This window comes from Peromyscus leucopus, chromosome 22 (genome assembly GCF_004664715.2).
Source record: "Peromyscus leucopus breed LL Stock chromosome 22, UCI_PerLeu_2.1, whole genome shotgun sequence".
Classification (NCBI taxonomy): Eukaryota; Metazoa; Chordata; class Mammalia; order Rodentia; family Cricetidae; genus Peromyscus; species Peromyscus leucopus.
Window position 1 is genome coordinate 30,627,518 of NC_051081.1, and position 25,024 is coordinate 30,652,541.

Here is a 25,024-nt window from a genome sequence, read left to right on the forward strand (position 1 = left end):
GGAGGGAGGAGGAGAGAGAGAGAGAGAGAGAGAGAGAGAGAGAGAGAGAGAAGAGAGAAAGAAAGAAAGAAAGAAAGAAAGAAAGAAAGAAAGAAAGAAAGAAAGAAAGAAAGAAAGAAAGAAAGAAAGAAAGAAAACAGTATAGCCCTTTTTAGGTTTGGTTTGGTGAGACAGGGTTTCTCTGTGTAGCCTTGGCTGTACTGGAACTTGCTATGTAGACCAGGTTTCAGAGATTCACCTGCCTCTGCCTCTGCCTTCCATGTGTAAAGGCCTATGTCACCTATTACCTGACACAGTATAGCTCTTAAACACTGAACCACCTCTCCAGCGCCAACTGTGAACTTTTTTCTTAAGTTTTATTTTAAATTGTGTGTACACACACATGTGCAGGTGCCACAGAGGCCAAAGTTGTCAGATGCACATGTAGCTGGTATTTACAGGTGACTGTTGAGTCACCTCTAAAACAACAGGGACTTTGGGTGTATTACACTTCTCAGAACGCATGAGGCCCTCATGCATCTGACCTCAGAACTACAAAAATAGTAATTTAAAACAATGTGTATTTGTGAAAGCCATTCAAAAAAGACACTTAGAATGAATACTAAACCTTCAGGATACTGGTGTGTCAACTCCTTATCCTCATCTACTCAGCTCTACAGAATGAACTGCTTAAGCAAATTCTTATTTATACATTATTTAGGATCTATTATCTGGTGTTTATAAAGAAAAGTTATCATGATTACTTCAGCTTCTATTCCAGAAAACCTGTTCCTTGTTTTCCCAAAGAAAATAAACAGTGCCTCTGTTAAACTTTCTGTAAGAAATCTACATAAAGGAGTAAAGAAAGTAAAACCGTGGAGATATCTTTGATAAAAAAGGCTCTTTTTTTTTTTTTTTTTTTTTTTTTTTTTTTTTTTTTTTTTTTTTTGCTATCCTGGATCTTGCTCTGTAGACCAGGCTGGCCTTGAACTCACAGAGATCGGCCTTGCTCTGCCTCCCAAGTGCTAGGATTAAAGGTGTGTGCCACTACTGCCCGGCTCTAAAAAGGCTATTTTTAATAATTTGTTATTCTTTTTTTTAGGGGGAGGGAGGTAAAAACAGGGTTTCTCTGTGTAGCCCTAGCTGTCCTGGACCTCACTCTAGACCAGGCTGGCCTCGAACACAGGGATCTGCCTGTCTCTGCATGAATTTGCTATTCTTTCCACCAAGAAGCATGTGCTTATGTATGTGCCCGGTGCCCACAGAGGGCAGATGAGGGCATCAGGTCTTCTGGAAAGCAGCAGTGCTCCTAACTGCTGAACCATCTCTACAGCTCCTATACACTTCCTACTAACTTCTTGTGGCGTTCAATGTAATTATATTCAGCATGGAATTTACTACTAGAATTCTATTAAACTGTCCAAAAGTTACATTGAAAAATAATAATTATTCTTTTAAATTCTACTTGAAAAGGTTTATAGTCATAGGAAATTATTTGTGTTTTAAATAAAACTTGCTATTTTCAGAACTGAAACTTAGACCATGGTAGGCAAACATTCTACCAGAGCTACTCTTCCCCAGACCCAGAAATAATATTTTTTATTACATCTCTGACAGATTTTCTATTGTTAATTAAAAAAAAAAAAAAAGTATGATGGTCGGGTGCTGGTGGCGCAGAGCTAGGCGGATCTCTGTGAGTTGGAGGCCAGCCTTGGCTACAGAGTTGAGTTCTAGGACAGGCTCCAAAGCTACACAGAGAAACCCTGTCTGGAAAAACCAAAAAGAAAAAAAGAAACAATTTGCTGGGCGGTGGTAGCCAACGCCTTTAATCCCGCCTTTAATCCCAGCACTCAGGAGACAGAGTCAGGCGGATCTCTGTGAGTTCGAGGCCAGCCTAGTCTACAAAATGAGTTCCAGGACAGCCAGGGCTACACAGAGAAACCCTGTCTCAAAAAACAACAAAAGTATGAAACTAGATTACAAAAAAACCAGTTCCTAATTCTGTATCTCATGGACTGTAAGGAAGTGTAAGATGGAAAGAGCTGTGAACTGCAAAGAGGACAGTGGTACAGAGCTGACAGCAGCTCTGCTGCTCAGCTGTACTCGGGCATTCATGAAAAGGTGACCAGAACTGGAGATACAGAAGTAAAGGAATCTTCCAAGCCAGGCACCAGTTCTGCTTTACTATGAGCAGGATTGGTTCATGAAAAGTGTTAATTAATTGTAGTGCTTCGCCCTTTTCAGCCCCTTCTATTTTCGAGCTGATCTGTTTGTGCAAATAGAGGAAGCAAAGAATGAAGAAATAAGAAAACCATACCAATTTTTGTTTGAATCACAAAGAACCCTCAGATCAGTGTGGCCTTAGAAACATCAGACCCAACCACCTTACCTTGCCATCATTATAAAGGTTGGGATTGAAGCGCACACTATGACCTCCAGTTGTTTCTAGGTTCACAAGAGGAGGTGAACTAGGATAATCTTGAGGAAAATACACATCAAACTCAAAGCAGCCATTTGCATAGGGGGTGTCCGCTGGCCCAGTTATCAGAACCTGGTATGCACATAAACAGAGAGACTTGTGACAATCATCTTCATCACCATCTTAGAGAACATCTTAGAGACAGCCAGTATACAAGCCTAGGTGAAGAGTGAAGAAAGAAGGACAAACACAGGACTAGGAAAAGGTTTGTGGTTAGAATCAGTACTGTGGTTTTGGTAAAAATGGATTATTAGCATCAAGAAAATTTATCTGAATCTTAAACTTCTTTTAAAATGTAAAGAACATTTTTCTGAGAGTTTTATGAGTTATAGTCTACAAGTGAACTCAGGGCATAAAGGTATTTCTTTTCTCTGAATATGATAAAAAAAATAGGGAGTAGGAAAAAGAAGTACTGCAATGTATTAAGACAAAAAGGTCTAGAGAAAAGCAGCAGTAGTTAAGTATAACAATTACTGAGTTTCAGCTGAGTCAGCTAACAGATGGAATGCCACCTGCAGTGGGAGCTACACATGGATGCCAGCTCCAGCGCAGAGCTACAAGTGGGGGCCACCTGCAGTGGAGAGCTACATGTGGGGGCGGGACATCACTCCCACCAGGAAGCTTTCCAAGCTTCCACCTAGCTTACTTCTCTAGACATCAGCCCCAGGAAGTTTCCAGGACTCAGTGTGCCAGGTTGGAGGTCTTACATATATAGCACCACAGTGCTCCACAGGGAAACACGAGTGTGAAACTATAGTGTCCATTATACAGCAGTGGCCAAGCACACACAGTCTATGACCTTCCTACAGAAAAATTATCCAGAAAAATCAAAGCAAAGAAAAACATCTCAAAAGAAGTCAACAGATCAGTAATTTTAGCTGTCTGGGGAAGACAGACTAATTAATCTATGAATTAAATCATAAATGTAAAGAATTTTTTCACTATGCATCAAATCTTTAGTTAGATGTTGTGATTAGACAGATCACAATGTTAAAACAGAAAAGTTCAAGTTATGTTGTATTACTATGACTTTATTCATAAAACTTAAAGATACTCAAATCTACAGATTTCTCATAAATGAAAAAGACCTTTTCTGATAAAGAGTCTGATAAGAATGTGGCACCCGAGATAACTTTATCCTCAGCACTGAGTCCTCTGATACTATGCCTCAAAACTATATATAAGTGGTCCAACACTGTAAGTCTTCACATGCTGTCTCATCTGCACACCCTGAACTAATATTAGCACACAGCTCCTCTTACTGCCATCTAAGCGGTCAGCAAAATTGATGTTGAAATTTAAAATTCAGGCTGTGTCTATGCTCTCCATGAATGCTTGAGTAGCCAAGGAAGGATGGGGACAAAGTTGCTTTCTACCTTCATGATGTCAAGTCGCTCCTCATCACAGCGTACAAAAACACTGGAAGACGATGACAGAGGCAGTGAGGTTGAAAGTGTCACCGCTTCCTGAGCCAGACGGCGGGCTCTGGCAGCACTGTTGGCATCATTGGCATTTTTCACCTGAGACATGTAGTGGTAATTTACTTTAAAACCCAATTTCCCATCATCATCTTCAGAAACCATTTCAAATGTATCTAAAAGGAGACAGAAGACCGAAGTGGAGAACCAGTATGGAAAACAACAGTTATGATATAAATGTCACAAAGAAACCAGCTTCTAGTCCCTTCTTCCATCGTAATGGAACTGCTACAGAGTGCCACAGGGTGGGGGTGCAGCTTAGTGTCAAAGCACACCTCTAGCTTGCATGAGATCTTGGGTTCAAGCCCCAGCACTGCAGAAAGTGAAAAAAAAAAAAGTCCATTTTCTGCCTGCTCTGCAGGTCTCTACTTGTGTATTTATTTGTGTAGATTGTTCTAGTGCATCTCCTGGAGTCAGGATGAGAATGCTGTGTCTATACACACAGAGACCTCAAGTCAAAGACGGCAGAAGCTTTCATGTGTGTACAGAAAGCAGAAATCAGGTCACAAACAAATTTTTATACACACACACACACAAAGATGAGTAATTTTTGAGGCAGCATCTCAATGTGACACAGGTTAGCCTCAAAATCCTAACTCCTCTGCCTCTGTCACCAGTATAGTGAAATTACAAGTGAGTGCCACCATACCTAGCTCAAGTCTAGAAATCTGTCATTTACTTGGACACTTAACCAGCACTGCCAGAAGGGTGAGGATGACATCTTAGCAGATGAGTAATTTCAACTTACCAAACTGCAGTTTCTTCATGACAGCCACGTATTTTTCTTCAAGGGATTTTAATACTGACAAAGGTTTGGGTTTCATAGCCACTTTCTTTGAGTATTCACCTAGTTTTTTTTCTGCAATTTAATATTTCAAGATAGATAACATAAGTACATATTTACAAGTATCTATCAGCATACATGAATTATATATAATAATAGGTTTCATCCATGTATACAATAATGTATTCTGAGGAGGATGTGGTGGTGCACACCTTTAATCCCAGCACCCGGGAAGCAGAAGCAGGCAGATTTCTGTGAATATGAGGCCAGCCTGGTCTACAAAGAGAGTTTCAGGACAGCCAGGGCTGTTATACAGAGAAGCCCGGTCTTGAAACAAAACAAAGGAAATGATATATTCTGATCATATTAAATTACCCTCTGGTTTCCCCCCATGGATCCCTTTCCTTTTCTCAACCAGTCCCTCTTCTACACTTTCTGTGTGACATTAAATTGAAAAACAACCCACTTCCTTCTTTTTTTTTTTTTTCCAAGACAGGGTCTCTGTGTAGTTTTGGTGCCTGTCCTGGATCTCGCTCTGTAGACCAGACCAGCCTCAAACTCACAAAGATCCACCTGGCTCTGCCTCCCGAGTGCTGGAATTAAAGACATGAACCACAAACGCCTGGCAACAATCCACTTCTACATTCAGGTTTTGAATACTAAATTTCTAGCAAGCTTTTCACAACTATCTTTCTATTTTATCGCTTTGGGAAAATGGAATTACTTTTTATTTCATGAACATAACAATGGGCAAACCACTCACTGACTTTTTACACAGCACAACATGTGTATCACAGACATTCTCCTGCAAACTTGCACATCTGGGGAATGAGAGATGAGTTGGGACAGGATGTCTTTATACTGCAGAGGATGGCCTTGAACTTGTGATCCTAAGTGCTAGGAGTGCAGGTATGTGCCATCATGTGCAGCAACCTCAACTTACTACTTCCTAACAAAATGATGGTTTTCAATTCCTTGACTTTCAACGAGAAGGAAAAAAAAAAAAAGAAATTAATATGCATGTTCTCAAGCTACTATAATTAGTCTTAGCATATGTAGTAGAGATGAATTTTTATTTTATTTTAGGATTTTTTTGAGACAAGATCTCCTAATATAGCCCTGGCTAGACCAGAACTCGATACTAGCTGGCCTCAGAGAGATCCACTTGCTTTCACCTTCCAAGTGCTGGGATCAAAGACATGTGCCACCACACCTGGCACAGATGAATTAGTCTACAATGAGAGAATATTCTTAACTAAAACCTGACAAAGAGCAAAACCTAACAAAGAATGAACTTGTGAATAAAAGAAATTACCTGAAAATGGGGAAAAACATGCTCTTCTCACTTGCTAACTAAAGCATGGTTTGTGCAAATGTGAAAAAAAATAAAATAAAATAAAAATCAAGTAAGACACTACTGGCCTTGATTGGCTTGCCGCAGACTGGTGGTGGCTGCATGGACAATCTCAGCAGTCCTCTGGATGTCTGGGACCAGAAGAGTAAGTCCTTCTGGTTCTTGATCAGGTGCATCTGGTTTGACTCCTGTTTTAACATTTTCCCTTTTAGATCTGATTTTTTTTTTTTAACATAGAAAGAAATGCAAGGAAAATTAAGTTTTAGTACTGCCAATAAAAATACTTTAATTCAGTAACAGTGATTAAAAATGAGAGTATGTGCTACGCTTGTCACATATGATAAGTAAGAAGCTCAAGTCATATTCATTGCTGCTTTTGAAGCCACAGATTAATGCCTAGGATAACAAATAAAGTTATAGGTAGATTGTTCCTGTCTAGTTAATAGACAAAAAATAAATGGTACATAAATATCAAGGTAAACAATCAAATGCTTACTATATACCCTTAGACCCACAATTACAAACACTTAACTCTAAGTACCCAGAAGTTAAAGGAATCACTTCCACTCTAAGGAAACATTGGAATCAAAAACTTCATGGCAATTTAGGAACACTACTTGTATTTCAGTGAATATGCTAATTTCTGAGAACAAAAGAATTTAGTATTTCAGAGTAAAGAGTAGGCGTGCAAATGGGTCTCTTGCAAGACACAATGTGTAGCTGCTGCACACCTTTAGTACCAAGTGTTATATACAATCACTTCAAAGCATCACTCTATTACTTCTTCTCAGGCCCTAATGACCCAACATTGCATCATACTATCACAATAGCATGTATCACAGCAAGGTTTCAGTGTACAGGACAGAGTATAAGTTCAATATAAGAATCACTAAAATCACAACTAAGTATTTCTTTTTCTTCTATTGCAACTCTTGACACATATTATTCACTTAATAAATAACTATTGTTTAGATCTTCAAAATAATCTATCCTTGTTGAGTAAAGGTTTCAAAATAAACAGCAGATAAATAAAGAGGTATAAAATCTTTCTAAGGCATAATCTAGACTCTATAGCACTTATTTTTCTAATGAATACCTACCAAAAAGACAACTTTACCATTACATTAAAATATGTCAGAGTGGGCATGGAGCCATAGAAAATCTTTGTTGCTGTTTTGACACAGAGTTTCTCTGTGTAGTTCTGACTGTCCTAGAACTCGGTACATAGACCAGGCTGGTCTCAAACTCAAGAGATCTGCCTGCCTGCCTGCCCCGTCTCCCTAGTGTTGGTATTAAAGATGTGTGCCTGGCTGAGAATCAAATTTTAAAATCAGCAGAAGGTTGAAGAATCTAACAAAATAATATACCATCTACATCTACCCACACAAATGAACCTTATCACAAAGATAAACCTGCTCAAAAGTAACTCCTTGCTTAACTTTAGGGAGACATTAAGTAGTAAACAAAGAAACCACTCACGAGGTAAACAGCAGCAAATGACTACAGCATTAGGGCTTGTGCTCTGTACCCGGTTCCAATGTGTCAAAACCACCAGTATCCACCAGTTAGTCTAAGTAATGGCATCTACTATCTCTCACCTGGCAAGACGACTTAACAGAAAAGGCACAATGTGTCATTGGATCATTGTCCTTTATCTTCCCTCAGATGAAAGAAGTCACACAAAACAAATGGCTACTTTCCTTTGCCACCCAGAAAACAACTCAGCATGTGTTGGTACTGTATACACTTCAGCATCAACCTCAATGTATGTACATGTATATGAACACATTTGTGTTTACCTATAAGCAGAGAATAGGAATGCTTTAAAGCTGAAATATCAGATACTTCTACAAAACATGGTGTCTTTTGTAATTCTGAAATAAAATTTAGCCTACAGTTCAATAGTGAGACAATTTCTTAATTGTATTTATCTAAAGTTATGTCCAACTTCAAATTCTGAGGATCAAAAACAGTATAAAGGTTCTTTAGAATAACCACTCTTGATTTACAAGGATTTTCCCTTCCCAATTATAAGTGTCATTAAGGTTAAAAAATAGTGAACTACTAGTATACTGAATTATAATAAGGAATCAGGAAGTTATTTGAGAAAACATTTATGTTTGCAGTGAAAAAAAATTTAGCTAATGCCCTAAGCCTCAAGCAGCTGATCTATTGCACTCTTAGAAAAGATTTTAAGCTAACGTATCTCACCAAGCTAAGAAGGAAGACATGAAAGTTAAATTCTTTTATCTTTTTTCTCCAGAAATGCATTTTCTTTTTTCCATGTGGAGAATGAACTGCATCAATGCATTGAGTGATTGATTTTATTTGCTAGCCTGACATAAAGGTTATACTGGGGAAACCACTACTTTTTATTTGCATTCCTGAATATAGACGCTGATTTCTTAACTGCAATTTTTAAAGGAAGATTACTGACAGGCTATAAGTAGGATAGTAAGTTTTATGTTTTTGTTTTTAAATCAAAAGTAAGTTTTTAAGTAGTTCAAGAATTCAGAAATTTAAGAAAATACACCAAGTTCATAAAACAATTATTTCACATTGAAGATAATGGTAGAATCCCAAAACAGGTGTATTTTAGACTTTGATATAGGCCATCAAATTATTTTTACTTGGATAGTTGCTTTGTCAAAAACTTATACAGAAAAAGGATAACTCCCAAAGGTGATAGGATTTTCACCTAGGGGATGGATAAGTACTGCCTACCTATCAGCAACTGTAGCCACTCAATGTTTGACAGAACTCCTTGTCTATAAAAGCTGCAGGTTACTGTCAACCCATATGGAGGCCCAGTTCAGGAAAAAAGGCCATACCTTAGCTCACATCCTGAAGTCTGTGTGAAAAGCTATTTGGGTTCAAGGCACCTAGCTGGAAGTAGGCCTCTGAGACTGACAATGGATCCAACATGGTAAGAGCAATCAGCGACGGCCGCTACCATGGCATCCGCTGCTCTGTGCATACGTTGAATCTGGCTGTGATCACTGCCCTGAAGAAATACGAGGAAGCAACTGAGGTTTCTACCATTACAATGTACACATTTTCCTCTACGCTGTGAATTCCAACTGAATGGCTAATAAAGTGAACTTTGGCTCCATGGGTAAAATCTGAACGAGGATGTGAGCAAAATGGGCAAATCTGTCTCAAAACAAGGAGATTTAAAGAACAGAAACAAAACCAAAAATGTTCTGGGGCCAGTAAGACAGCTTGGTTGGTGAAGGTACTGGCTTAGGCCTAAAAAGCCTGAGTTGCACAGCAAGGATTCCCATGGTGGAAGGAAAGAACTGACTCCTTCTAGCAAATCAAACTGACTGCCGTATGTTTACCATGATGCATTCACACCCACAAACCCAAAATAAACAAAAATGTTATATATTAAAAAAAAAACTCCACACCTCAACATTATTATATTAATGGCCTCTACTAACACCACTGTCAAAATTAAGTCATACTGTATCAGAATTATGTGGCTTTATAATTCAGAAATGGAACATACTTCAAACAACTATTTTCTTGGTAGTGCAAAAAGGAAAGCCTTCTTTAATCCCTTCTAGTTCTAAAACCAGAAAGGACCACAGAATAAATAAGCATTTAAAAACACAGCATGTAAAGGAGCAGATTCAGGACTGCTGGGAACTAGCACTGACATTTACCCACAAAACAAGAACTACACTTACTTCTTTCCTCAAGTGTAAGCCTTCTGCCAAGAATTATAGTTTAAAGCAAATTAAGATCAAAAGTAAATGAGATTTTTTTGTTAATAAGATGTTCTCTTGAAAAAAATTTACTGTAGACAACTTATTTTGTTTCCAGCATCTCTAAAAAGGATCTAAGTAATTGGTAAAACATGCCTAACAAGGACCTCTGTGAGACATATCCCATGATTAATATACGCCTAGGTTTTAACAATACTTGTTTTTAGTCTTACTTAAACTCTCTCTAACCTCAAGTGCCAGCTGAATTTTTAATGACTTAAATGAAGGGGGGGGGGCAAACAGCTTTCATGCCTTAGGAAAAATAAATGAGTGACACTGGGAAGCACTTCCAACACAGGCACAGGAGCTTTTTTATTTTTAGCTCTAATATATTAGGTCATGAATATACCACCAGGCACAGTAATGGCACCCTATGTGTGCACAAAATGGAAGCAGCACAAATAATATATGTCATCAGTTACTAAGGAATGAACCAACTTAACCACGAAGAAATACTGGGGTTGGTGATTTAGCTCAGTGGAAACAAGGGCTCTGGGTTCAGTCCTCAGCTGGGGTGGGAAGGTGGGGAGATAAACACCCGCTTCACTGTTTAGAACACAAAACTAAAAAGGTTGTCAGAGCCAGGGAGATCTCTGTGAGTTCCAGGCCAGCCTGGTCCACAGGGTGAGCTCCAGGCCAGTGAGAGCTACACAGTTAAAAACAAAACAAAGCAGAAACTGTTGACAGACCACTGAAGCTGCCTAAAGTCATCATTTTTAAAAAGGAATGCCTAAGATGTGGCTTTGTCAATGTGTCTTGATTAGGGAACCAGGACTTTTAGGTTGTCTCTAAGAGGCAGTGGCACAAGAAGAAACTAGGACATTTTTCTCAACAGATACCAAGTCGGCGGAGGTAAGAAAAGGAAAAGCTTTGATTGAACTGTTTTTTAAAAAGATTTATTTATAGCCGGGTGGTGGCAGCGGCGGCAGCAGCAACGGGCGGTGGCGCACGCCTTTAATCCCAGCACCCGGGAGGCAGAGGCAGGCGGATCTCTATGAGTTCGAGGCCAGCCTGGTCTCCAAAGCGAGTTCCAGGAAAGGCGCAAAGCTACACAAAGAAACCCTGTCTCGAAAAAAAAAAAAAAGGATTTATTTATTTATTATGTATAAACTGTTCTGCCTGCATGTACACCAGAAGAGAGCACCAGATCTCATCATAGATGGTTATAAGACACTATGTGGTTGTTGGGAATTGAACTCAGGTCCTCTTAACCTCTCAGCCATTTCTCCAGCCCTGGCTGAACTTTTATAAGGTCAATGTTAAGGGAACTTAAAAGAGAATAAGACAATCCAATTTTACTTTTTATTTTTCAGAGAACAGGTCAAATAATCTCGCTTTAACTTCAGTTGATTTTTTTTTTTTAAGGAAATGGGGTATCTCCGCCCCCCCATCCCCCACACAGGGTTTCTCTGTGTAGCCCTGACTGTCCTCAAACTCAGAGATCCACCTGCCACCTGCCTCTGTCTCCTGAGTGCTGGGATTCAAGGCATGTACCACCAGCACCCGGCATTTTAAACAATGTTTTATTTAAGTATGATGGGTTTCTTTTCACCAAGACACTGAGAGATTGCTAAGGAAAGTAGAAATTAAGAATACTCACTTGAGTATTGCCAAAGAAAAGTTTTATATTCAGAGCACTTCAAACTAAATGTCACATGTGTTTTGCAATTAAGCCTAATTCTTATTAGCAGCAAGTGTGTCTCTCAAATTTTTGGTGAACCATAAAATACCAAATAGTGCAGAATATGATTATTTGGCTAGTGTAGTCCAATAGTTAGCATTACCACAGAGATAAAACAATCACTGCTCCTGCCTCTGAAAAGGTGATGAAAGGCTCACATTTTCTCAAAAGGGAAACCAAATGTCCACAGCTATATTTGGACTCCATTGTGAGATTACACAGGCTGCAGTGACCAGCAGGAAATTCATCTCACCAAGGCTACTGGGGAGAAAACAAAGGGGTCCAAAATATCTTCACAGCATAAACACTTGGTAGGTAAAAGATTGAATTGTTACACTAGACAATTACATTTTCATTCAAGTGGAAATGATAAGTACATAAAGCACAATGACTAGATTATTCACACTCCAAATTCTTTTATTAAAGGAATAGAGTGTCTTCTTTTTGAGAGGTGATGGAATCCATCGCTAGGTTGCTAATCCTGTCCTTGAATTTGCAAACCTCCTGATTCAGCCTCCCAAGTAGCTAGGAGAAATGCATCATTAACATCTGGCTCTTCTTTTTTTAGATTTTTATTTATTGGGCATGTTTCTGTGTATGATATAAATATGAGTGAAGTCACAGGCATGGAGTCTTCTCACTGGCCTGGGAGATGTTTTATATTTTATTATATTATAATTTAATGTTATATATTATGTTAATTATAAATTAATTCTTGGGTTTATCTTCAGATCCTATAAATTTTTTAACTCATTGCTTACATTTAAATTATTTTTCTATGCCACAAATATCTGGCTTAAAATCCAGTATACCCCACCACTAGCATTTTGAATTGGTATGGTAACAAACAGAACAGGTCTTTGGAATACATTGATTGCAGTATCAGGAGTGCACACTTTGATTGTAGCACCCTAAGTCACAATTTATATGGACCTTTATTCCTAATTTGTAAAAGGTGGGAAGCTGAGTTCCAAAGAGTCCCTGACAGCTCTGACAATCTCTAGATAACACAAACAAGCTACTTATCTATGATATGCCTAAGAACTCTGTTCTAAATTAAAAGCAATATTAAAACTGCTTGAGATACAGCATAACCCATTATTTTGTACATTGATTTTGTTTTGAAGCTAGCGCTCTTAGAGACTGAGCATCTGTCCAGCTCTTATTTTTTTCAGATAAAAGAGAACTAATGTAATGCAATTTGATTAAAAACAAAACAAAACAAAAAACCAGAATAACCATTTTACATAAAAGTTTATTACTGAGATAGAAATACTAAAACAATGATTTTTAAGTTAAAAATTGTTTTTGTTTTGGTTGCATTATGTCCATGCACCATGTACATTTCTGGTGCCCAAGGAAGCCAGATGTTGGATTCCCTGGAACTGAAGTTACAGACCATGCATGAGCTGCCATGTGGGTGCTGGGAATTGAACCTCGGTCCCCTGAAAGAGCAGTCACTGTTCTTAAACACTTAGCCGTCACTCCAGCTCAATTTCAGTTAATGCAGTCAGTTATAGTTTCAATTTAATCATACAGCTATTGAGGAACAGTTACAGTTCCAACCTAGTCATTATACAAGTCTGAAACCAAATGATCATGAATTATTTGGTTGTGGTAGTGCATAAATATAGAAGTATCTAAACTGGGTCACTTAACTTACCTTTCTTCATTTATACTATTTTCTAGTAATATTTTTGTACTTCATGGGAATCAGGAGATGCTGAACTAAATCCTAGCTTTGTTACCTTAAAAAGAAAAGAAAAAAGATACAAAGAATCTTGCTCTAAAGCCCTGGCTGTCCTGGAACTCATGTAGAAAGGCTGTCCTACACCAGGCCCAGATGTTAATTATTGATTTAAGCTCTCATAGTATCATTCTATGTCAAGCAAGTATATTTTTCCATCTACTAGATAAAACAAAAATAACATAGATCTAAGTGATTGTATTTAATTTTTTTGGTTTCTGAGACAGGGTCTCAACTCTATAGCCCAAAACTTCTATGATAAATGCTGGGATTGCATAAATGTGCCACCATACCCATCTTCAAGCAATTTTAAAAGTGTAGATCTTATATAAGAAGTTAAGGCTGATCCAAGCACGATGTCAAATGCCTTTAATCCCAAGATCAGTCTGGTTCACATGGCAAGTTCCAGGTGGGTCAGGGTTACATAGTAAGATCCTGTCTTTAAGGCTGTACCAGTAGTAACGACACTGTATTATGTGATGAATGCAACACTATACTAGAACTCATTCCCAGTCATGAAGCCTGCCTTATGCTTAAGAAACTAACAATCATGGGGCTGAAGCAGAGAGATTATACTCACCAAAATTAATTTAAACTGGCAGGGGAAAAAGAAAAAAGAAAAGCACTAATTAATAGTTACAGAAATTCATGTTCATGAAATTATGGTTCTGATCCCTTATGATTGGTATAAAACTCAGTACAGTGGCCCTGGACTTGTGCCGCAATAAACACGTAATTTGAGGTTTTATACAACCATTCAGACTCATTGTATATCTCTGTTATTTCTTATCTCTTTCACTTCTTAAACTACTTAAACTCTGGGGGGGGGGGAATCCCTGTATAAACAATCTTGAAAGTGGGAGCAAATATTTGAAATGCACTATTGTGGCATAGCTCTCCTCTCTCTTGTACATAACATGGTAATTTACCAAGCAGCATATTATAGAAGTAGCCAGGTCTATAGTGATAGTAATTGAGCTATTGGCACTCCCCACAGGAGGAGGGATGGAGAGGGGAATCACAGGACCCTTATGTAAGAATCCAGCCATTATTCCTTCTGGTTCCCCAAGCCCCCAGTTGTAAGCCATCCTGGGAGATGCCAGACTATACAGAAATTGTAAAGTTAACTTAAAGGGGGATTCCATAATGCAGTTTCTAGAAGGTTGTTATCTATCACTGGGTGAGGCTTTTTTTTTTTTTGGCATCACCCACACTCCTGTAAACAGCCCCTCACCCATACTCTGGAAGTAAACTCAATAAACTCATTGCCTTACTCTCACAAAGTGGTCCTTTCAAAGATTAAAAAGCCATTCCCTAATTTTTGCAAGTTATTTTAATCCCTATTATGGGAGTACTTTGAACCAAAACCAGTCCTGAGCCAACAAGAAAGGCATGGTACAATAAGTTGCTGTAGCTAGAATGCAGGCAAAGCATTCTTGGGAATCACGATGGATAAGTGGGCAAAAATTCAAGAGTAAGCAGAGTGTGAAGGGGACTCCCGCACAGTGGGGGCTGCCTTCCAGACCCCAGCTAGGCACAAACCACACCCAAACACCTGTTTCCACAGAAAGATCCTTTTTTAAACAGGGAAGAAAAGTTAAAATGGCTGCTTTCTGGCTCTGACAAAAAAAAGACAGCAAGTGACCTTGCAGGTCTCATTCTTAAGAAGAGAAAAAGGGAGGTCTGAGTTAGAATGGGCTAGAATTCGGTAGTAGAGGAGATAGAGGATGAGGGAGAGGGGAAAGGAACAAAAGAAAGCGGGCAGAGATGGCTGTCCCAGAGGGACAAAGGACTGCCTCTGGAAAAAGAAGAGACAGACATGACACCTAAGCAAATGGCAGTTTATAAAGGTAAAGGGGGACACCCCATAATAGGATGAGGTCTTTAATTTTAATTGGGCATGTTAATTAGGTGAGCCAAAGGGGGCTTCTGATCGCTGGACTTCAGTCGTCAGACTCAGGAGGAAGATTTGGCCAAATAAGAGAAAGGACCTTGGTGGCCAGCTTTTGAATGTAATCTAACAGTTTTTAGCAAGGCAGAGGGAATGGGGGAGAAGAGCAAGGCCTGCCAGAGCCACATTCTCTAGTGGGCTGTGTCCCTTCATTGTGTCATTTTAAAAGTCAAGCCATGGCATACAACCTTTTTCTTTCTTTAAAAATATGGAGCGCTTCATAAATTTGCATGTCATCCTTGCGCAGGGGCCATGCTAATCTTCTCTGTATCGTTCCAATTTTAGTACATGCGCTGCCGAAGTGAGCACTACAACTCTTAAGGCACTGAACAGACACACAAAATAACTCAAACTGTAGCTGCACTGGAGGAAATCAAGGTTTGTGTCACTGTTAACTTTGTCTTCAATTAAGCACAGAGGAAAGAAACAGGGAAACTGAGTAAGATAGGTAATGCACACCGTCCCTTCCCTTCTCCTGTCTGTAAAATCTTCTACATCCTACAGGAGAGAGAGAGCTTCTTAAATCAGTGTGTCCCAATGCGGAGAAAGACTGTTGTGGGGATGGGTGTGGTGGCACATTTAGAATCCCAGCACTCAAGAGTATCTCCTGCCTCAGGCCTACAAAGTGAGTTCCAAACCCTGTCTCCCCAAAACAAAGACAGACTGTGAATGGTGGTTAAGCCATGTACTAATTAACCACAGAGAGCAAACTCCACTAAAGGAAAGATCTTGGTAAAACCTGAGGTAATTTTTAGTTTCCAAATCTCCCCATTTAAAATACCGAGCAATAGCATCACAGACCACTTCTATTTATTTTCATTTTCTTTTCACTTTTTCCACTTCCATGTAACACGGTGTTTTTTCCTTCAGCACTCCCTCCCCTTCCTCAGCCCTGAGCATCTCTTTTCTGTAGTCTGTTGTACAACAGTTTCCTCTGAAATTGAAACATTTTATCCCACAGGAAAGCTCCTTAAGAAGAAAGGTAAACAACTCTAAATAGTTTCAGGAAGTCCCTGAAACTGACCAGATTCTCTCTCTGCCAGAGTAAGCAATAAAAGCAGAGACACTCTCTCAGAGGAGAGGAGCTGAGCTGCAAAGAAGACTCACAAGCCAATGGGCAAAGACTCTGAGGTGGGACCAGCTAGCTGTCAGGAGAGGTTAGAAACTGAGCACCTGGGAGGGGCACTCTCCAATCTGTTGAGTAACCTTCAGCTGAGCAGTGCGTTCTAGGTTTCCCAGCTTTTGTGAACTGTCATGTATGCTGCAGCATGCCTTGGTGATGCACCTGTCTTTGAGTCTTTTCTGCTCCTGTAAGTAACCCCAATAAAACTCATGGTTCACCAAGTTGGACATTCACGGTATCTGTACTTTGGTCTGTTGTGGCTCCCTATCTGAGGTGAGTAGACATGTGTGTTGCATCTCCTCAGAAGTTGTCACATTACAGGTATCTTAACTTGTTTCATATATTACATCGACCTTAAATACATACAAACATTAAACACTAAAATCCACATGAGGGAAATCACAAAGATTTTATCTAAGTCTGGTCACCTTACTTATTATACTTCCCAAACCTATCCATCCATTTTCCTGCAAATTTCACAATTTTACTTTTCTTTAGAGCTCAATTGAATTCCACTGTGTATATACGCACATAATTTTCATTATCCATTCATTTGGCTGGCTCAATTTCCCAGCTTTTATGAGTAATACAGCAATACACACAGATGTGCAAGCATCTCTGTGGGAGGATACAGAGTCCTTGAGGTATATGGACTGTAGCACAGTTAGGTTATATGGTAGTGGATAAAGGGTTCTTCTGTCTCCACATCCTCACTAGAATTTGTTGCCATTTGTTTTCTTATTTTCTATTTTAAAATGTTTTTATTGTTTAGTCAAGAATTGTCTGTATAGCCTGGCCTCCTGGAACTTGATCTGTAGACAAGCCTGACTTTGATTGAATTCAGAGATCCTCTTGCCTCTGCCTCCTGAGTGCTGGTATTAAAGGGGTGTGTCACCACCTCCTGGCTTGCCATTTGTTTTCTTTTCTTTTTCTTTTTCTTTTTTTTTTTTTTTTGGTTTTTCGAGACAGGGTCTCTCTGTGTAGCTTTGCGCCTTTCCTAGAGCTCACTTGGTAGCCCAGGCTGGCCTCGAACTCACAGAGATCCGCCTGCCTCTGCCTCCCAAGTGCTGGGATTAAAGGTGTGCGCCACCAACGCCCGGCTGCCATTTGTTTTCTTAAGTACACTAATTTAACTGAAGTGGGGTGGAATTTCAAGTTACTTGCATTTCTCTGATTGCTAGGATGCTGAATACTTTTAATGACTTATTGGCCATTTGTGGTTTTTTCACTTTTGAATACCAGGCATTACAGGAGGGATAAAGGTTTAATCGCAATTTTTTAAAAAAGATTTATTTATTTATTATGTATACAGAAGAGGGCGCCAGATCTCACTACAGATGGTTGTGAGCCACCATATGGTTGCTGGGAATTGAACTCAGGACCTCTGGAAGGGCAACCAGTGCCCTTAACCTCTGAGCTATCTCTCCAGCCCTAATTGCAAATTTTTAATGATCAAACTATTTATGACCTGTTTATGGCTGGGATTAAAGGAATCTTAACATGCATTAGGGTTTACAGAAGTGCACACTGAATATTGAAAGACGAAATTCATTCAATAATTCTGAACATAGTTAAATAATTGTTTCACACTGTATTTAATATATGAAACAGTATTTCAACCATTTTAAGACAAAGTGATGTTTCAGAGTTCTTTCTATACCTAAAAAGACTTACAGAGATCCACTTCATTAATACCCACAGTTGCATGACTTTATATCCATGAAAACACACTTTGTTTAAATAATCATCTGCTGATGGATATATGAATCTTTTTTTTTTCCATGTTTCACTTTTAAAAATAGTGAGAATAGGGCTGGAGAGATGGCTCAGTAGTTAAAGAGCACTTTCAGCTTTGCAGAGGAACTAGATTCAGTTCCCAGCACCCATATAGCAGTTCCCAGCCATGTAGGAAATGTAGTTTCAGGAGAGCTGACACTGTCTTCTGACATCTTGTGGGCACTACACACATGTGGCAAACACTAAGACACAGTATTTTTATAAATCTGTTCAAAGAAGAGAATAATTATGCTTCTTCTTTGAGAATATAGGTTAACACATTTCTAGGAGGAGAAATAAAAAAACTATCTTATTTAACTTAGTTTATTTTAATACTAATCTTCCACTTACGGCAAATGGCATCGTTTCTGACATGATGTTTCCTCTTTGAATGTGAAAATTTCCTTAAAACGTTACTGGATTAAGACAGACTCTAAGTAAGTGACAGCATGGGTGCTCAAGATCTAACCGTGTCCTCACTTACCAGGAACTCTGGAGTCTGACCAAAACCTTCCAATTAAGAAAACTGACCTTTAGTTTTCAATAACAAAAACTATCTGACTGATGATTAGGCACACAGGGCTTCAGAAAAAAAAAGGGTTGTGGTTTTGTTTCTTTTTTTTCTTAAATTAGCTGCTGTACAAGTTTCCTACATTTACAACCTTACTGTGAGTACATATGAGAGTATTCCAATGAGTACATACTTTCTTTTTCATTCCTGCTAACTGTATACTCAGAGACCACAATACAGTGTCTCAATGTCTCAATGACTGGGCCTCATCAAGCCTAGAGCTGATAGATTCCTGCCCAAGCAGTAGGATCCATTTCACAGATCTTCTACCTGGTATCATTCTGTATGCTGCTGAGGAGGATCCTGAGCAAACTTGAAGTCTGAGTTATAGAACTGCTTTTTATTAAATTAAAAAAAATTTGGGAGGATTTGGATCAGTTTGGGAGGCTACTAGGCAGTGGGACCAAGTCCTGTGCTCATTGCATGAGTTGGCTGTTTGAAACCTGAAGCTCATGCAGGGACACTTGGCTCAGTCTGGGAGGAAGGGACTGGACCTCCCTGGACTGAGTCTACCAGGTTGATCGCAGTCCTCGGGGAGGACTTGTCCTGGGGGAGGTGGGAATGGAGGGTAGGCTAGGGGTAAGGGGAGGGGGTGGGAGGGGGGAGAATAGGGGAGCCCATGGCTGATATGTAGAACTGAATGGTATTGTAAAATAATATATATATATATATATATATATATATATATAAATTAGATTTTTTTATTTTTATGTTTTGTTTCCTGTACCCTGTAACCTGAATGTACGTGCACAGCATACATGCCTGTGTAGGTCAGAAGAGGGCATCCAATTCCCTGGAACTTGAGTCACAACTTTTGTGAGCTCCCATGTTGGTGATGGGAACTGAACCTGGGTCCTCTGCAAGAGTATCAAGTATTCTTAGCTGCTGAACCATCTCTACAACCCCATGATTACTTTATTCGTTCATTCATTCATTCATTCATTCATTCATTCATTCATTCATTTTGGTTTTCAAGATAGGGTTTCTCTGTGTATCCCTGGCTGTCCTGGAACTTGCTCCTTAGACTAGGCTGGCTTCGAACTCAGAGATCTGCTTGTCACTACTGCCTAGCTCCATGACTGCTTTTTAAGTCAAATGTCTTGAATAAGAAATATATTTCTACCTAGAAACTAACTTTATATCAAGTCCATAATATATCAGCAAGAACGTTATTAAACACCAAATTTCTGTTACAATTCTCAGGACACAATTGCTGAGATGGAAAGTTCCTTTCATGGCCTTATTCCACCTCTCATTCCAACCATTCAAGTACCTTCAGAGGTCACGTATCTGTAACAAAAATTACATTAGATCGGATAAGATCACTATTGAAATTTTTTAATTGCATTTTATTTGAGGGGGCATGCACCTGCCTTGGTACGTGTGTGGAAGACAGAGGACAACCTTTATGAGTTGGTTCTCTCCTTCCACCATGTGGGTCATCCTAAGGATCAAACTCAGGTTAGTAGACTTATCAGTAAGTGCCTTTACTTGCTGGAATCACCTTGCTAGCCCTCATCACCACTTTTAAAGATAAGTAATCTGTGACCCCTCATCTAGCCTTGATTTCTCTCTTGCTTTATCTGCCATATACATTTAATGGCATACCCAACTTCCTTGGGTTTACTGCACAGGAAATGACTTCTTTCAGTGCTAACTTTTTACACAGCCTGGAACACAAACACCCTATAGTCTTCACTTAGTCAATCCTCTTTTTTTTTTTTTTTTTGAGGGTGTGTGTTTAAGATGTTGAGCCTTGTACATGTAGGCAACTACTATTTTCAAATCTGAATGAAGACATTCAACATTAAATACAATAACCCAGGAGGGGGTACTTTTTTTTTAAAGCTTGGCAAAAAGACAAAATACACATTTTTTGTTTTTGTTTTTCAAAGAAAGGCAGGTAGTGTTTGTTTATTATTGTATGTATGTATGTATGTATGTATGTATGTATTTGTATTTTTGAGACAGGTTTTCTCTGTGTAGTTTTGGTGCCTATCCTGGATCTCGCTCTGTAGATCAGGCTGGCCTCAAACTCACAGAGATCCGCCTGGCTCTGCCTCCCAAGTGCTGGGATTAAAGGCGTACAACCACCGCCCGACCAGGTAGTGTTTTAAGTCTTAACTCTTGGTAGACTAAAAAAGGATGGATTTGACTTTGTATGAAAGTAAAACTGAACTTTGTATCAAATCTTGAATGGGAAGTGGAGATGGAACAACACTAGGCCTGACTGCCTTCTCTAATCAGACAGCTCCCAACCCCCAAAAGAAACCACTGAGATCTTAACCAAGTAACATTCATAAGCCTTAACACAAAACACCCCAGCAAAGGGGGTTACTAAGATCAGTCACCACACAGGTCTTTATGGATAGAAAACAACAAATGAAACAAACTCTGTGGACAGTTACTGTGGTTTCACATGTGTGTTTTGTTATTATATGAGTCTTAAATCTGAAATATGATGTGTTTTCCAGATAATTAACTGAAAAACAAATTCAGTTATTCTGTATCTGAAATAATACATTTTGAGAGAAGGCAAAAATCCATTCAAAAAAATTATATAGCATTTTGTATGGACAGGATTAAGAAAAGCAAAAATAAACAAGGGTATTAACTTACCATTCACTGCAAAAAACTTATTCCTAAATATCTTAGAATTCCTTGTCATAGGTCCTTTACAGGATCCACCAGGGTTATTATAGAATAGGGATATGCACAATTTAAAGAAAGATACTTTTAAACAATATTTTGAATTCAAATATTTAAACAATAGTCTGCCTCCCTGAGTCCTGGTATTAAAAAGCATGCAGTATCACCTGGCCTGAAGTAAATATTTTTACTGTTTGGTTATAGCCATATATAATAATTATCCCAAACACAAAACAAGGCAGAGAAATGCAAGGCAGATCCCCATCTTGGTATGTAACAAACATGTAGTTAAAAGCTACATGTTTTAGAGTACAGGAGCAAGAGACACTAATTAAAGACATCACTTCAACTGGACAATATGATTTTGGTTCAATAGTGGCAAAATACTCTTTTAACAGAACTACACTGGTTTCCTAGACCCCAATCAGAAAGAACGAAAACAGAGGGGAGAACAGAACAGACCAAACACAGTATTATTTTCTTCTATATAACAGAAAATTGTCAACAAAAATGAACCTTTCCAACTCCCTTTCCTAGTAACAGAGTAACGTGATCCTTCATTTTTAACAACAACAACAAAAACAGAAACAAAAAGCCTCTCTTCATTGTCCAGGTTGGCTTCAATCATCTTTCTGCTTTGGCCGCCTAAGCAGCTACAGACATATGCTACCACTCCTGATGGAAACTACAACGTTTTTGTGTAGTCTGTCTCCTAATTTCTTCCAGTGTGTGATCCTTGCCCAACTGGCTGAGAGTTAGTACACTGGGCCAAAACAGAACTATTCTTTTTGGCGACCAATTCAATGGCATTACTTAAACCTGTAACATCTAAATTGTAGATTCTTGCAAAACAACTAGGTACAAAGATGAGAGAGAACATTCATTGACTTAGAAGTCTACTAACACACACAAAAGCTTCCATCAGTAATATAAATGCCTTAAAAACTATCTTTAAAGGCCATCTTCAAGGAAAATTGACTCTGTGAAAAAGAAAGAAAGGCTTTCTGGATTTTACATTCTTCATAACAGAACCCATCATCTTCAAGTATAAACTTTGACCAAAAGAGAAGTAAAAATATTACTGTTCCATAAGCAATTAGCTTCACTGTAACTCCAACAAATAATGACTGATTTTCTAATTTCTAAGAAAGGTTATGACATAAATTATAACATGTATCTAAATGACAAAAGTAATGTATACACACATATTGGACACTAAGATTTACTTGTATAGGTTTATATAAACTTCAAAACTGTATGTATGAGGTTGTTATAACAAAATAATCTAACCACCCAGCAATAAGTGGGAAAAGTAAAATGCAGTATCTTTAATGTGGAATTAGAAATAAGAACAATGTCACTGGAGTATATAAAATGACACTTAAAGGTGTCTCTGAATTCAGTGCTGAGGGAAATTAACATCCTTTGTACAATTGACACACTGTGGTACAGTTAGTGAAACTATATATATATAATACATATATTATATATACATTACTCAAGAGAACAAATAATAAACTATTGTGATAAAAGGGTATAGGCATAAGATTGATTGGATGGATACGTGTACTTTATGTTGATACATTGCTTGTCTGTATTTATGTGTGTATATGCCTGTATAAATGGCATATGTCAATAAAGAAGAAAAGCTAAAAACATCTGCAGAACTATTTTTAAACGTTTAAAAGCAAAGTCAAGAGAAACAAACATGGTGCTGTACCTTAAGCGGTTGGTGTAGGTATCAACACAGGTCTTCATTTTAGCCAATAATGTACCAACAGATGTCTGACATTCTGACTGTTCTTCTTCTTCTTCTTCACCATTCTCTGTAGAAAGAGGCAACAACAGCGGCACCATAGTTGTGCAAGAAGCAATGGCCCGGAGCAATTCTAGCAGAGCCCGGTAGAGTGGCACATGTCTTGCCATGTCCAGAACTAGGGGAGAAAAGGGAGAAAACATACAGTGAGAACACATGCCATATAACAACATCAACAGCAATACTGTGCTGATCTGATCACAGGGTTAACGGTTGGTGACTGGACTAGCCATACATGTTTATGAGGCACCACTGCACTTCTAGAAAACAAGGAAGATATAGAGTAGGGTGGAACAAGCATGGTGGTAAATACTATTTTGTTATGTTACATATAAAATTGTAGTGGGAGCTGTCTGAGCCATTCTGGGCGGTGGTGACACCCACCTTTAATCCCAGCACTTGGGAGGCAGAGCCAGGTGGATCTCTGTGAGTTCGAGGCCAGCCTGGTCTACAGATTGAGATCCAGGACAGGCTACACAGAGAAACCCTGTCTCGAAAAAAAACAAAACAAAAATTGTAGCGGGAGCTGTTTGAGCCATGCACTGAAGGACTGCCCCAGTGAGGTAGCAGGTAACTGTTACACCTGCCTCTGACCTTGAGGTACATGACCCTGGGGTGTGGCCACTCACAGACCATTAAGACCTGGGATGCACCTATGCAGCTCTCTCTTCCATATCTTGTAGTTTTGGTTGCTGGGATGGACCAGGGCAGAGCTTGCCAAAGAACAGCACTGGACCATGCCTCATCCTTCCTACAACAAATTTCTTTATTCTCTCTTATTAGTTAATTCCCAAATAAATTCCTTTGATCATTAAGCAGACTCCATGGATTGCTAGCAATATTATCCAACGTGGGGCATTGTCAGTCTTAATTTGTACAGATATTCCCATGATGGCCGTAACTTCTACTGGTGTGTAATCACAGAATTAGCCTTTTCAGAACTCATAAGATTTGCCCATTGAAATGCTGAATAAGTGTCAATAGTATGGTGTACATATTTTAATTTTTCAAATTCTGTGAAATGAAACACATCCATCAGGTACATGGGCTAGGAATCAAACCCAGGTCTCCTGCGTGACAAGCAAAAATTCTACCACTTGATTAATTAGCCCAAATAATACATTATAGCAGTACAGCATGAGAACAATTACATTGTTTAAGTTGAAACAATGAAGTCTTCCCATAGTATTTACGTAACTATTACAAGACTGTAACTTATTAAAAGTCTTTCAGTAAATTAACATTCCACTTAGCAAAAAAACATATTTTTAATTACTAGCTACAAATCAAATGATTTTCTCTTTTATATTTCTTTGTGTTTCTTTTCCGTTTTGTTTGTTTGTTTGTTTTCAAGACAGGGTTTCTTTGTGTAGCTCTGGCTGTCCTAGAACTTGCTCCGTAGATCAGGTTGGCCTCAAATTTACAGATCTTTGCATGTCTCTGCCTCCCACGTGCTGGGATTAAAGGTGTGTGCCACCAATGTCCAGGGAACTTTTTTGTTAAAAATCTGAAGTACTAAACAATAGATTTTTTACTTCTAAGACGTCTTGTGAGTTATTAAATATGAGTGGCCTATTCTAGTTGGAATTCACTTCTATGCCTCATGTGGGGTAACTTTTTTCCAACACTAATTACTGAACAGCCGTTCTATAAGCATTTTTAAAAACAGGATGCTAGTCAAGCTGAGAACACAGCAGTGACAAAAACAAAAGGTTCCTAACCTCACAGTTCTACACAAAGAGAAACCAGTCACGTATTTTGAGACATTGTATTCTAAATCTTATACAGAAAATTAAAACACAACAGAGAACCAACAGAAGAAAATCAGATGGGGAATTGTCTCAGAGTCCACACTGAGCATGAGCA

At 38.7% G+C, this 25,024-nt stretch overlaps 1 protein-coding gene and 1 non-coding gene across 13 annotated transcripts in view; both read right to left on the bottom strand.

Annotated features, from left to right (window-relative positions):
* The window catches only part of Birc6 (baculoviral IAP repeat containing 6), a 188,573-nt gene that overhangs the window by 14,650 nt on the left and 148,899 nt on the right, over window positions 1-25,024 (bottom strand). For 10 of the 12 annotated variants that reach the window (XM_028873519.1, XM_028873544.2, XM_028873527.2 and 7 more), the window contains 5 exons: window positions 23,063-23,276; window positions 6,143-6,288; window positions 4,685-4,795; window positions 3,835-4,052; window positions 2,369-2,530 (listed from right to left, as the gene is read on the bottom strand). In XM_028873519.1, coding sequence (XP_028729352.1) covers window positions 2,369-2,530; window positions 3,835-4,052; window positions 4,685-4,795; window positions 6,143-6,288; window positions 23,063-23,276 — 851 coding nt within the window. Of the gene's footprint in view, window positions 1-2,368; window positions 2,531-3,834; window positions 4,053-4,684; window positions 4,796-6,142; window positions 6,289-7,672; window positions 7,874-8,905; window positions 9,079-23,062; window positions 23,277-25,024 lie in introns of those variants that run through there. The other 2 variants (XR_005089742.1, XR_003734946.2) reach the window with 2 other exon arrangements.
* LOC114697537 lies at window positions 15,426-15,532 on the bottom strand. The gene has a single exon (XR_003735210.1). It is a non-coding gene; the product is annotated as a U6 spliceosomal RNA (small nuclear RNA).